Source organism: Folsomia candida, unplaced genomic scaffold (assembly GCF_002217175.1).
Source record: "Folsomia candida strain VU population unplaced genomic scaffold, ASM221717v1 Fcan01_Sc002, whole genome shotgun sequence".
NCBI classification, from domain to species: Eukaryota; Metazoa; Arthropoda; class Collembola; order Entomobryomorpha; family Isotomidae; genus Folsomia; species Folsomia candida.
In genome coordinates this window covers 8,776,826-8,790,915 of record NW_019091194.1, presented here as the reverse complement: position 1 = coordinate 8,790,915, position 14,090 = coordinate 8,776,826, and the positions used below count along the sequence as shown (strand labels likewise).

General features: G+C 36.4%; 1 protein-coding gene across 3 annotated transcripts in view; it reads left to right on the top strand.

Annotated features, from left to right (window-relative positions):
• Window positions 1–91: 91 nt before the first annotated feature.
• The window catches only part of LOC110843073, a 30,998-nt gene continuing 16,999 nt past the window's right edge, over window positions 92–14,090 (top strand). The window contains exons 1-3 of one of the 3 annotated variants that reach the window (XM_022088987.2): window positions 92–1,188; window positions 2,211–2,458; window positions 11,890–12,155. In XM_022088987.2, the coding sequence (XP_021944679.1) occupies window positions 2,239–2,458; window positions 11,890–12,155 (486 nt within the window). In that variant the 5' untranslated portion in view covers window positions 92–1,188; window positions 2,211–2,238. Of the gene's footprint in view, window positions 1,189–1,776; window positions 1,794–2,210; window positions 2,459–8,839; window positions 9,172–11,889; window positions 12,156–14,090 lie in introns of those variants that run through there. The other 2 variants (XM_035847215.1, XM_035847216.1) reach the window with 2 other exon arrangements.

Genomic DNA, 14,090 nt, shown 5'->3' with positions numbered 1-14,090 from the left:
TGGTTTGGTTGGGCAGCAAACAGATAAATGGGATACAGCATGCCTTTAAAGCTTTCCATCCATACCTCCAACAACACTGCCGAATAGTTTTTACTTTGGTGAACAGGATTTCAGGATTCATTCCACGGTCACTTTTTCTATTCATTCTTCAGTCATCTCCAACTACACTTCATCGTTAGACCCACCAACAACCTGCTCGCAGTGATTTCAGAAAAGTGCACCAATAACCCCATAATCACTGCATATGCACAATTGCATCTGGAATCCTCCAATAAGATCCTTGATATTGTATAGTGATACATAAATACATACATAAGCTGACAACGTCAGGTTAGGAATTTATCCATACTTAATTATGCACAATTGCATAATCACTTAAACTGAGGAAAAGGATTATCAAGCAATATAATCAAGTCATTTGGTTTTTAATGTGTTATTGCATATTCCAAATACTGTGTAAAGTATAAGCTTGTGCCAGTGAGTGATGGAACTCGCTGGTGATGTGAGTCGAATGACGACCCGATATAAGAAGAATGTTTATTGGTTCGCTGTGTATAATTTTGCATTTTGCTCATCATTGGTGGACATTTGCCAATTTCTGTGCTAAATAAAACCTTTAAGCCTTAAAACTAAATGTGTCATACTTTTAACTTTAGTTCGACACTGGTGAACGATAACATCTGGTTTAAAGCACTGACAAAGTTCAATAATGCGTGTTTTGTAGTGCATGCTTCATGTTTGGTATTTAAATTATTGCAAATGTTTGCAATGTGCAGGGTGTATCCAGTCAGGAGCTGTAGTACTTAACAGCATGATATTTCCAATCTGTCTGAGGAGGATCCATTTTTTTCTTGGCTAAATTTTGATAAAATGAGTCACTTCCTCCTCCTCCTCCTCCTTTACTGACTGACAACAACAAAGTCTAGGAGTTGTACCGCACTTCCTGGATGTGAGATATAATACATGTGATGTGGAGCAATAACTGAAAAAAAACGTGGCATGTGTTCGTGCATATTGTAGCGAATTGTTTTCTACGCCGACAGACAACCGAACCAGAAAATTTGAAACCTCTCAATTTCGACGCAACTCATTAAAGTTCGTGTTGGGCAGCGAGCTCGTAAATTATCACCAGCGGAAATTATCAACGGGATTCTTTTTGGATGCCACAACTTATCACCAGCACTTGGCGTAAGTGGATTATTACTACTTTACCGTTTTATGAGTCCAAGATGCTCAAGACCAATCTTTAGATTCGTGTCAACTTCCCTCTAATAAAGTATTTCCCTTGCGTCTCGCACCGGAAAAGTGAGAATCTCTTCAACTGAGTGCACAATTTTACTCAAAAATTCATTAACTAAAGCAGGAGCGTGGCTAAATAGTTTTAGACTAATTGCTTATCTTTTCTCTCAAATGAAGAACTTAGCCAACCGTACATGAAAACCCCTAGGCTGTTGTTTTTGTACGCAAAAACACCTAATAAAAGAAGTAATATGACTGATTATTTTTCACACTCGGTGTACATTACGAGTGCGTGTGAATGTACAAGATATGTAAGCCAATTATTTAGTGAGAACGAGTATAATCAGTGCAACAAGGAGATCATCCTAATTCATTTATCGTCTACTCGGGATTTTCAAACTAAATTTTGAGTTATATAAGGTGTGCCATTGAGCAAGAGAAAGTTGAAAGTTGGTTAATCTATGTGCACTAATTAAATTAAACTGCTACTAATAATTCTGCAATAGTAGACTGGCGGTGGCGACGGATAAGGCCCAGGTGACGGACATTGATATGTAAGACAAATCAATGCAAATGCAAAAGATTAGTTAAGCCATACAATTAAAAGGTGCCAACGAGAGAGAGAGAGACCAAATTGAAATTAATTCTTCCTACGAGATTCGATTTTACAAAGGAGATGAAGAGATTTAGGTCGTCACGAGGTTCTTGTCAACTTCTCTAACACGCAGCTCTTCTAACTCTGATGAGATAAGATTCAGTTTTGCATAGGAAATTTTAATCCAAGAACAATACACAATGGTCCGCACCACGAAAAGAGTGTTATTTTATAGAAATAATCTTATTAGCTAATTTCTCAATTCCTTTCAAAGTGTGAAATAAATCAAGGTGTCATCTCATATATTTAGTACTTGAACAAATAGCTTGACAATACAGAAACCGCTATGATCAACTGTCACTGCTTTGTGTTGCAGATAAAATTGCTCAGCTTGGTGTATATGAATGAAGCAGAGGCACAACCTGACATTAAATGACGAAAATATGGAGAGCCCAAAAGTAAAGAAGAACGAAGGGGATTTGTCCAGTTGGTCCTCTTGGTCAGCGTTGAAGGAGAACCGTAGGAAGGGGATGGCATTTGGTCATCGGTTATCGGCCTCAGTCGACTCTATTCCATACATGGACTTTTTATCCTCAATGGGTTCGCTTAACAACTTTCCTAATGGTAAGAAACACGTGTATTTTACTAACGAGATTGTCATTATGAGTTTGAATAGTCAAAAAATATTTAGGATTTACAATCTCCAAATTGAAACTGAGTCTGACACACACGCACAAACATATGTAACATCATGCTAGGGTGCATGGACAAGTGGTTGCTTATGATCAAAGTATTTACAACACACGTGTAACAAGGTAACATCCTACATTGAATAAGTTAGTATCATTCAGCACATTCTCAAAAGTTATGAAAAGTGGAAATATACTTATTTGCAATCCTCATTTCTTTAAAAACTGAAAGTGACTGTATGGGGATAGTGATATTTTAGATATTGACAGCAAGAATGGGATGGTATTGTTTAACCTAAGGAAGCAGGGTTCGTTAATTTCATTCTGTGCAGAGTAAGTATCTTGAATTTGATTACATACATGTCGAAACTGATTGTCGATATTTTATGTGATTGGACGTGACATATACGGCACTAATTTATGACCTGATTACATGGATATGCGCCTAACTCGTCTCCATATTTGTTTATTTAATTCCCCTAATTTCCTCCGAGTCATTGCGGAATGAATGTATTTTAGATTCGAAAGCCATCCACCCATTGTTGGAATTACAGATCCTTTGGTCTTGGTGTAAGCTATCTAGCAATTCCAAGTGATCGCTGTAATTGTTATCGTCTTGCCTAACTTACTTATTATAGATCTCCAACAAATAACTAGCCAAGTCATTAACAATGCTATTGAATTAAAATAATACAACAGGCACTTCTTCTGGGAACACTGAGCAAACCAATTCAACGTGTTCACGTGTACATATGTACGTACATACGAGGAGTAATACTGCCGTAAATATGAATGAAAAGAGATTGAATTGTTTTTTGACAAGGCAAATCATTATTTTATCGACAGTTGATATCAATTAAACTATATGTGTCATTGGCTAGTGGTCTAAAATGTTGGTTGAATAAACGCAGACCAAACCAATAACAATACATGTTTTAAAGATCGTTGGCAATAAATATTGGTTTCGCTCATTCAAAGTCAAGTAAACATTAAATAAATATTGAAAAAGTTGATGGGGTTGCATAAAAGGATACAAAGAGGATCATCTACTTGTCATATGAAATAAATCATATAATATAAATCTGGGATTTGTTGAATAATACTCCAACTTTAAGTTTCGAAAATAATGTGACTGTTGTGTACATTGTGTGTTGGGTTGGTACACACATATCTCTGAATATGTATGTACCTATGCTCATAAAAACTTGAATTTCATATTATTGATTGTATTACAAGTATGGCTGCTTTTATCGCTGTTGCATTTCAAGTATTGTTTATATTTACCAAATAAAAAATTGTGATTACACTGTTTCAAATTTTCTCTGAGCGTAAATGAAATTGGTGGCCGTGTAATGTACTTGAATGTCTGTATGTAATACAGGAGTGAGCAATTACGACTTGTTTGAATTGCATACATTTTTAATAACGCAATAGTAATAACAATTACATGCAATTAAGCCCATTGTGAATTGTGTGGGATTCAACTGAAATTAAAATGGATTTGGAAATATATTTTGAGGTGAGGTTGCTTGATGAGCGAAAGGTTGGCTCAATTGCAAGCACGCAAAACAACATACACACATAAATGCTTTCATGGTCATATTTTTTTGCAAATTCATCTTCAATTCAGCAATAGTTAAAATTTTAATTTTTTAGCCTCACTTGATTTTAAAATATTTTAAAAATGTGCTGCTGATTAGCAAATTCGACCCCGTCAGAGAGTGTTTCTTTCTCAAAGTCTGACAACATAACCAAAGGTGAGTAATAACACGAAATTATTTCCAATTGATTTTGCAAACAGAATAAGAAAGATAGATATTCATCCTCAACTTCGTCTTCGCCTACGCACTCACGATGATTCAGTTTTTGGCTCACTCACTCCTCGCATGATTATTTATTACTAACAAAATTGTATCGTATTCCATTTGTTTTTAAACTTGCATCCACTCCTTTTTTTGGTATTGTCTCGATCAATTATTTACGTAGCTGACATCCATTACAACACAATAATAGATGAAGTGTCCGAAATTGTTGGCCTATTTGTTTATGGTTGCCATATTAAACACGCCCTCAGCCATATAAATGTCTGTGTGGTATAAAAGGGAAATTGGGGATAATAACCCATGCCATATGCACAAACACTTTTTGTATGGAACTCATTACTCTCAGGCTAATTTGTGGAAATTTTCAAGGAATATAAATAAACAGGGGGAAAAAATGTGGGGGAATTCTTATTCCCGATAATGCATTCAAAGTGAAACGGAAATGAGACGAGATGATGATGATGAACCATGCGAGGCTAGTCAATCTTTGCATATGTGGCATTGCCAGCCAGTGGCTATCTGTCTTGATAAGTGACTAATGACTTTGTCTTATGCAACCCGTGTGGTCATGTGCAAAAGAGCATTACGTCGTGAGAGTGAAACACAATTTTACATTACACGTGTGAATTGAACATTTGCACAAGTCAAATTAGAGTGGAATAAAAAATCCTTTTCTCTCATCGTCTAAGCGCCATGTAGACAATTCTTACTCGACCATTAGAGGAATACCATACTTATCAGAGCAGAGTAAATGCAGCGTAATTTACACATTAGTCTTCAAGACGATAGAGACGATAGAGATCCAATCCTAGCAAGAATTCGCCTTTGGTTATCTCATCTGCTCTAATTGTTGGGAAAGAGGATTTTCACTATTTCCTGACAAAATAAAAACTTGCGAAATTGTTCGTGTCTTGTCTACCCTGGTTTGACCATTTATCACGCGCAAATCTCCTACATTGCTGTTGTAATCCTAATGTCCTGATTCATTTGTGTGTGTGTGTGTCTTAAATAAAATCAAAAGCAACCAGGTCGGGTGAATAAGTGTACGATGTTTTAGATTGTTTTTAAAACACATCTCATCATTACCTGTTGTGTATAAGCTTATTGGTGAAGTTAATGTGCTAGCCAAGTAATTATTATTTACTTTTTAAAGTGTGGCCCATTAGTTTTGTATGCGATAAGATATGTATTTTGGCCAACTGTTGAAATTGCTGCTCATGAGTGCAATAATTTACTCAATAACTCATCTTCAAATCAGGGTTCTTCTTCTAATCACTAAATGTCGTGGGATAAATTGGGCATTGTTTGATCCGAATTGTTATATAATGTGAATGGACATCAGCAAAATTTAGAAAATGCACAAGTAACAAGAATAAGAAGAAAAAAAAACATTTTATATTTTGAAGGTTGTAACAAGTTTACATAGAAGCTGTAGTAAAACAAGAAGGTGAAAAATTGAACACATTTTTTAAATGAACTTTACAATTCTCATAAAAACGTGATAGGACCATCCTCCATCTTCCTACAGTCTTTGATGGCTTTAAATTACGTGGAAAATGTGAATAAAAGTGATTAAGATTAATAATGAAGTTGGAATTGCAACAAATATGAGGTGAAGTACGTACATGGAAGTCTTGCTGTTGTTTTTGTCTTAAGGAGCTGAAACTGCAAATTCTACAGAGCCAGCTCATATAGTTTGCAAAACACTCCCACCACAAAGTATGCATAGCCAACGTTCATAAGCTTGTTGTTGGATTAATGAAGACGAATGCTGTCTTTTGAGACGATGAATTAATGGGAACATGATGTCCTTGTGCATGACTTGTGCCAGGTTACTCAATACATATACGTATTATATCCTTTTATGAGTGCTCATATGAAGCTATACTAATTTTTATCACCAGACACTGGATTATTTTAGTCAAACTTGAAACTATTTAAATTTCAGAACTTAATATTTTATTAAAATTACGGTGCTACAAAATCCCCTTAGCCAATTTCAGCAGGTTTTTGCTTTTATCAAATTCACTGAATTTATTTATTAGTGCAATAAAGTATTGTGCATAGGGGAATATCTATGCATTAGCTTATCCTTATATTTATGTATAGTCAAGTCAAAGTGAATTACTTGTATGCTTTCACAGAAGGTTGTCATTATCACTATCACTCGTTTGGCTGCTTCAATTTGACCAGTCCCGACAAGGCAAAACCAGAACCAGTCGTGGAGGAAAGAATCAACTTTTTTTAAAAGATTTAAACCTTGAATTCTAAATTGCATTATTGCATCAGAGAACTCTATGCATGGATTCGGGATCAAAATTTAAGCACTTTGCTGTACTGCTGCTGCTCCTGTGATAAAATGTCTTCCGTGTTATTCAATTTTTTCTAAATTCGTGATAACAAGAAAATAATAGGAATACCAGTATGTACCATTTCGGCCGTGATATAATGTCAAGATTTATAGCACATGTACATACATACAGGCGCGTTTCACTCTAGCCCAAATAGTTACATATGTACGTATGCATGTATATGTATGTGCTATGTATGTATGCCTCGGTCAGCCTAAATCTCTAAAATTTGCCCGTTTACTAAACAGATTGAACCAGCTTTGACTTGCCTATTTTGCTAGACTGTAAATGCAAAGAATTCCACCGACCAATTTGTACCATCAGCCACCACACACATCCACAATCCACAACTATGCAATTTCCACATTTTTCTTGCAACTGGTTACGCTTTAAAATTACGGTGCTGTGTGGCCATCCTGACTTGAAATTCTTCTCGCTCCTCCGTGAACAAAGTGTAAGCAAGAAAGCAATATGTTTAAAACAGTTCTTCAGAATCTTTCAATTCCAATTCTCCTTAATTTACCCTTTTTTTCTGGTTTACAAGGAATAGCACTCGTAAATACTACTCTACTCAATACGGTACTTTTATACATTTTAGCATGGCACCGTCCTCTCGTCTTTTGGTATAATCCGTCGATTCCATCCGTTTCATTCACGACGTGTCACTCAGTGGTTACACCTGAATGAAGCTTTACATGACCTTTATTACTCTCTCCACCACCTCCAATACTCGTGCGTCGGTTGTCTGCCTTTCAACCCGTTAATATACATTTAAGCACAACCAACGAAGCTTGATGGTACTTGTGCAATTCATGACAATGACATTCCAAACTTTGCACAAAAATATTGCAAGAATATAATTCTTACGATATCCGTTCGATATTATGTAGGAACGGAAGCAGAAGAGGTATTATTACTTATTATTATAGATGAAGGTGTGTAACGGTTCATTTTTGCTGGCCACATCAAATTCATGTACATGTTCCCACTATCAAATGCAAGTTACATAAGTAAATATAGAGGCCAAAGTAAGTTGTAGGGAAAGGAAGCAATTCATAACATCCATTAGAGCTCATTGGCTCAGTTTGAATAGCTTCTGGCTAGTGTATAAAGTATAAAATATAATTAGTAATTCATGAAGATATAATAATACCTTTGCCACTGCGTGTAGTTTGTTTAAGGCCGCTTTTCAAGTCGACAGTCAATTTCATTGCTATTTCCAAACGGTTATTACTATGCAAGTCAAGTAATACGAAGAAGAAGTTACAGTGTGCTCGAATGAAATAAAAATTAACCAAGTAAAGTATTGATGTCTGTAATCGTGAGAAGTGTTGAGGTTGATTTTAATCTGAGGAGAAAAGATTTGGTCAAAAAAATCGTAGTGATGAATATTTTCTAACGTGAATTCTAGTAAAAGGAATACTTTCCAAAAAATAAATAAAATATGTATCTCATCCCTAAATCTGTGATTTTTAACACAGTCTTTAATCGGTTCTTCCTGTATAGACCGCATATTTATGTATGTACATCTCACCAATAAAAAATAACACTTAATTCACATTGAACAACGACAACGTGATTATCGATGAGAAGAGTTGTTGAAGGTGATTGTCCAAGTGCATCGTTCACTAATAATTCAAGGCAACAGTCTTGGGTAACTCCTATGATCCATCAACTTCTGCACATACAAGTACATCCCTATAAATGATTACTAATGATTGCCTATAAAATTATTAGGTGAATGTATATGTACATAAATACATCTCACTCCATCAACCTCATTGCTGCTGCGGCACCAATAATGATTCAATTTCTGTCGCTTGGTTTGGTCTGGGAACGCTTTACGTAGAAAAGCACCAGTAACAGAAGGTATTGTTGATTGTCGCTTTACGTTATTATCGTGTTACAACGACAGACGTGCAGTTGTTTAGTGCAAATCTTCACGGACAGCAAGCAACATCTCTTTGCACGTCTAGAGTTTGGTTTCGTTTGCCATTATTTCGAAAGAATTGGGAGTTTGAGTTGAGAATTTAAAAATTATATAAAAAACCACCTGCTTTCCCTATCTCACTGTTCCTTTGCACCTGTGCTGTTATGGAATAATATGGAGTGACAAAAACTGCACACCAAATTAGAATTTATATTGTTAAACACATTATTATTCCGAAATTGCAATTTAACGGAAACAAGCAACTAGCTTGGGTTTAAATAGCTTTGCTGCATTTCTATTTCGTTGTGAATCAGTGAATTGTGTTCAACAGTGGCAGCAACAGAAGTAGCAACGAACAATTGAAAGATCCACAATTGAATTGAAATTTACTTTGGTTTGGTGAGCTTTGCGAGTAGGAATAAATTTATAAAAATGCCGAGTCACTTGCATGAGGAGGCGAAGAATGTGCAGGATGTGGATAATCTTACAAATTCAAAAATCTAACCGAGATGTCATCATAAATAACTTGGAAAGAATAAACGTGGTCAGTCAACAGCTAAAATTTTAAATTGCAGAAAAAGTCATTGCAAACTTTTGTCAAGGGCCGGCCGAATTGTGTATATGCAAAGTAAGCAAGCTGAATCACTGCATGTTCACTGTTGTTCCTGTCCAACTCTGTCAAAAAAGAATACGAAAGTGTTGATTGGTTACAGGTTTAGTTTGTCCTATGATTTATAGCAGGTGCATATTTTACTTATTCTTCTGGGCATATGTACACATATACGTCCTACTTGTCTCAAGCACAAAATGTTGAATTGCTATTATGCAATTTTGGTACGTATGTCCGATAAGAGAATGAAATGCTTAATTAATTAATATTTCAAGCTCTGATTCAGGATGCAATATTTTAATCGCGTCTCAAACAGAGGTGTTTAACCTGACAATCCCTTCACAACGAATCGTCAGTTATGTATGTATCCGCATAAAGAATAAGGAGTTGTATGTAAAATAGCGGAGTTTTAGTTCTCACTTTTGGTAGACAGATAATAGTTTAGTTGTCAAAATCATCAACCGACAGTCATCCAATTAATGTAATAGAGAAATTCAGTAGTATTTAGTTTGAGACCTATTTGGCTCAATTTGCATAATTGCTGGATTATGTTCTCTTGCTATACATAGATACAAACATGCCAGAACACCTGTCGTTTTCTGCCGAATAATAAGTCGAGAATACTCTAAACTGCGGAAACTGAGATTTTCCTTTGCATGCAGATACCCGGAGGGAGGAATCTTTAGTGAATCGGACACCAAATAATTTTGGTGCATCTTGTCTAAAACGCTTTAGAAACCAAACAACTCATGCTGTTACACTCGAACACAATTAGGTACAAATGTTTTTCAAAAGTTAGCAAATTAATTCGTAAAAGTATTATAACGCAATGCTTCAGTTTAGAAGGATTCTTTGTCTCTTCTTAATTTAATGACATAAAACTGTTGTTGGAACAGGTAATGATATTACTTAAGTACGAAGAGGTATACATACATGGAGGTTGTGGTAAAAAGTGCAAATCTGTATTTTATGTTCCTCGTTAAACAACTTTTATGAGGTATGCTAAACCCAATTATCCTCCTGCACGCATATTTTTTAATGTTTGAAGCAGTTTCTTTCTCTATAATTTTCGAGAATGTACATAGTCAAAATCAGTTCAAGATATTTAGTTTGGTTTGGTACTCTGGTTGTGTTGTATTGGATGGATGACATGAAAGTGTAAATGCTTGCTGTTCTTACGCATGTATCGAACACAACCCACGACCAGTTTCGAATCTGAATATTAAAAAGGCAGCGGCTGATGATGATTAGTTTTTGTTTTCGCATGGCAAACACATCTTTAGTTCTAGTTTTAGCTTATGGGTTTGTTTTTGTAGCTTGATAAGTAGAATCAGCCCAGCCCATGGCTGACTATGCAGGATGACTGTCAGTTTCATTTCATGGTCTCATTCGCCCAATTTTCAGTTCTTGCTAAATTCACTAACTAAAAGAAACTTTTTAGTTAGACAAGTGAAAAAAGGATGACGATGATACATTTCGACATCAAAAAGTGTGTATGTGTCATGAAAAATTTAGTTAAGATTTCTGATTATAAGTGTAAATCTTTATAATCAAATACAACTCCTGCATTTTATTACTATAAATTTCCAAATAAATGCATACCCTACATAAAGCAAAAACGTTTCTATTAGTAAATACGCATAAATGATTGTCCGTTGATTTTCCATTGTAATTTTAGCTGGTCAGTAATAATAGCATTAAGTTTTAAACTGTGTAAGAAAAATGCCCAAATGGTTTTAATTTGACTCTCCAGGAGCAGAAGCCGAACCCTTCCTTTTACACGTTCTCTCTCGTCTTACTTTTCGTCCTCAACGTTTCTTGTTCTTGATTTCTTCCATTAACTAAACCTTTAGAAAAGCGTAGTAAGATAGGTAACGACCTCGTAGCCGTTCTTTCTTGGGTAGCACTTATTTCGGCAGGTAGACAGGTACACATTATAATAGGCCATGTTTTGTGGAGGTAGTCAAAGTGTAATAATATGTGGAGATTTGGAAATGCATAAGTATATACCAAACCCATCTCCTCTTTGCGCTATTCCTCGCCTTGTCAAATTGTAATGGTAAACTTTTACATAATTTTTTGTCCAATCTCAGCACATCTCATCAACATCGCATCAACGCAGTGCTATGCAGTGCTCGCTACTTTTCATTCGGTCGGATTTTGTGTTTTACTACAGCCAAACCACACCACCATCGTTAATCCTAAGGATAAGTATAGTAAATTGAAAAGAGAGACAGACAACCTTTACGTGCATGTGTATTGGTACGTATGTATATACAAACGTATTTCTTTTCTACACTCAACTGTGATTTGCTTGGGTTAAGATTCAGATCAAATTCAGTAAGGAGGTGAATTGCAAAGAGGCAGTTTCCTTCGTCTTGTTGGCATTTAACAACAAAACCTCACCTTGTTTGGTTTGAGCTTGACGTTTATCTTGGAAAATGACAAGTTAATCTGTCTCACAATATTTTTCCAAGTTGAGAAAATTGGCGGAGTTAGTTACTACTGCCCATATCGCGTCATTTGCTTATAGCATGCAAACCGTGGTGGTCAGACAATTTGTGCAAAAAAAATGATTGCAAAATGTGGCCTAATACGTGGCTCTTTTGACAAAATTTGGTGTACTGAATTTAGTGATTTGTGAATTTCAAGGTGAGACAACAGAGGACGACGGAAGTGTGAACAATATTTTGGACGCTTTGGGTGACGAGCAGGAGCAGAGGTCGTCCTCCGCCGTGGAAATAATTGACCCATCGATAATAACCAAGACAGGATCGTCAGTGATGGTGGTTGGAATGGGAGATGGAGAAAGTTCTGGGGTGGGTTCCACAACGTCCCCAACGGGGTCACCCCATCACGACAATGAGCCGCAGCATGAGGACTATGAACACGTATATTGCCAGTTGGACCCATATTTCGTGAGTACTTTTTAATTTTATGCATAATATATTTTGTGTCGTTATCACACTGGAGACATGCTTCATGGTTTTGTTACGTTACGTACCTATTTGCTACATATATTCTAATGTGATTTTAACGGGAAAACTCGCCGTTGTGAATGTGGCATTTCAAATTGCATTGGTTTTACTCTAGTTGTTTCTCGTTCATGTATATTCGTGTCATCACCATGCAGCAGACTGAATTATGAAAATCTGCGTCATTTGTGCTCCACATAACAGTCTAATTATTGCATTTCTCTCGCCATGCATTTATCACAAGTGGCTGATTTCGACTCTCAATGAGCCATGCCCACAAAGTCTTCATACGAGATTCCCTTTGCTCAAGACGAAGCTGATGATGCTTGACGACGTCGAACTGGATAATGGACGTTTACGTATCTGTAACTGAAATGCTGTTGAAATTCGAACGTTTCCTTCGTTCGTGGAAAAATATAAGGATAAGTTTGGTTGACGGATATGCCAGTGGAGGGTCGGCTTTTTTCTCCACATAAATAAGAAGCTGTTATTCAACGTGTGTGTATCACAGTCTACTTATTTTCTTGCCTCTCTCTTGGTCGTCATTTTATAATGAACAACGTGGTTGTGGAGAAAAAGAGGCAGTCAGTGAATGAATTCCATCATCTCACTTTCACGAAGGCAGGGAAGGAACGGTCCACTAACCCTCGTGAGAATTGAGACCCTTAAGTCCCTTTGAAAGTCTTGTTCTTTCTTCAGCTTAAATTACATTCTCTTTCCAACGTTTCTGGGTAATTGATGAAGCTGGGAAGGGCGGCTTAATAAGCGTGTACATGCATAGCTACCGATGTGCTCAAACTATGTCGTGCCACAAGTCAGATTGTTGAATAATAATTAATTTTCATATCTTTGTAATCAACAGTTGAATAAGGGCAAGCTGGAACTTTTATTTTGTACAATTTCTGGATAAAAATATTGTTTCTCTGTGTAAGATTCATCGTTCATTGTGTTACTGCATAAGAGTCTTATTTACAGTACGGAATGATGTTTTTTGGTCCGGCATCGTAATGCTCAGCTCAAGGCCTCCAATTTCATTATTCCGGGACCCTTGTTAGCTGATGCAACGCTTGCATTGTGTTCCAAAATCTTTTCACACCACTACATCTTAAGTGTGGCCTAAAGTAGCTAGCTACCTGCCTCACAACGACCCAGCAGACTTTTTTGCCCGAGCCAATGGTTATAGGATCGTCCTGTCTGTCTGTCTGTATAGCGATAAAGATAAGCCGTAAAAGATAACCAATTGAGTTGAAATTTTGCAACACGATGATCCAGATTGTTTTTAATTAATTGGAAAACGCGGAAATTTGTGCACAATAAAGATGCACTAATTTAGTAGAATATTGGTCATAGGACCCCGACAGGATGGCCCACAGTGATTTTCGATATTAAGAAGAGTTGAAATGCTTGGCTCGGGCATATGAAAGCTACAAACTATAGGTTTTTATATGAGCTACATATATAATGCACTTACCTACATGTAGGTACTCATGTTGTTATACGACTAAATAAAGAAGCTCTTTTTGTTACCTTTGGGTTAGTTATATGGTTTTCAAGCCCGAGATGTAGCATTTTCATCACATCACACTTGAATCCTGTTTTTATCGTTGTCCCTGGAAAGATGAAGTAGTGGGCCCTGTACAGCTACTTAGCTGTTGTTAGTGGTTCGTCATTTTTTGTTTAAGCTTAAGACAAAGGGAAGACGATGAACTCTGATTTTTTATAATGCATAAAACCTGGAGAGATTTGGTAGTGAGTTCCATTGACATTATACGCTACTCCGCAATTACGCTTATTAACTGGTATACGAACTGTCAAACCTTCGCTGCAGGTTCACTCGTCCACTTTTTAAAAGTGTCTTATCTCATAAATGTACAATGC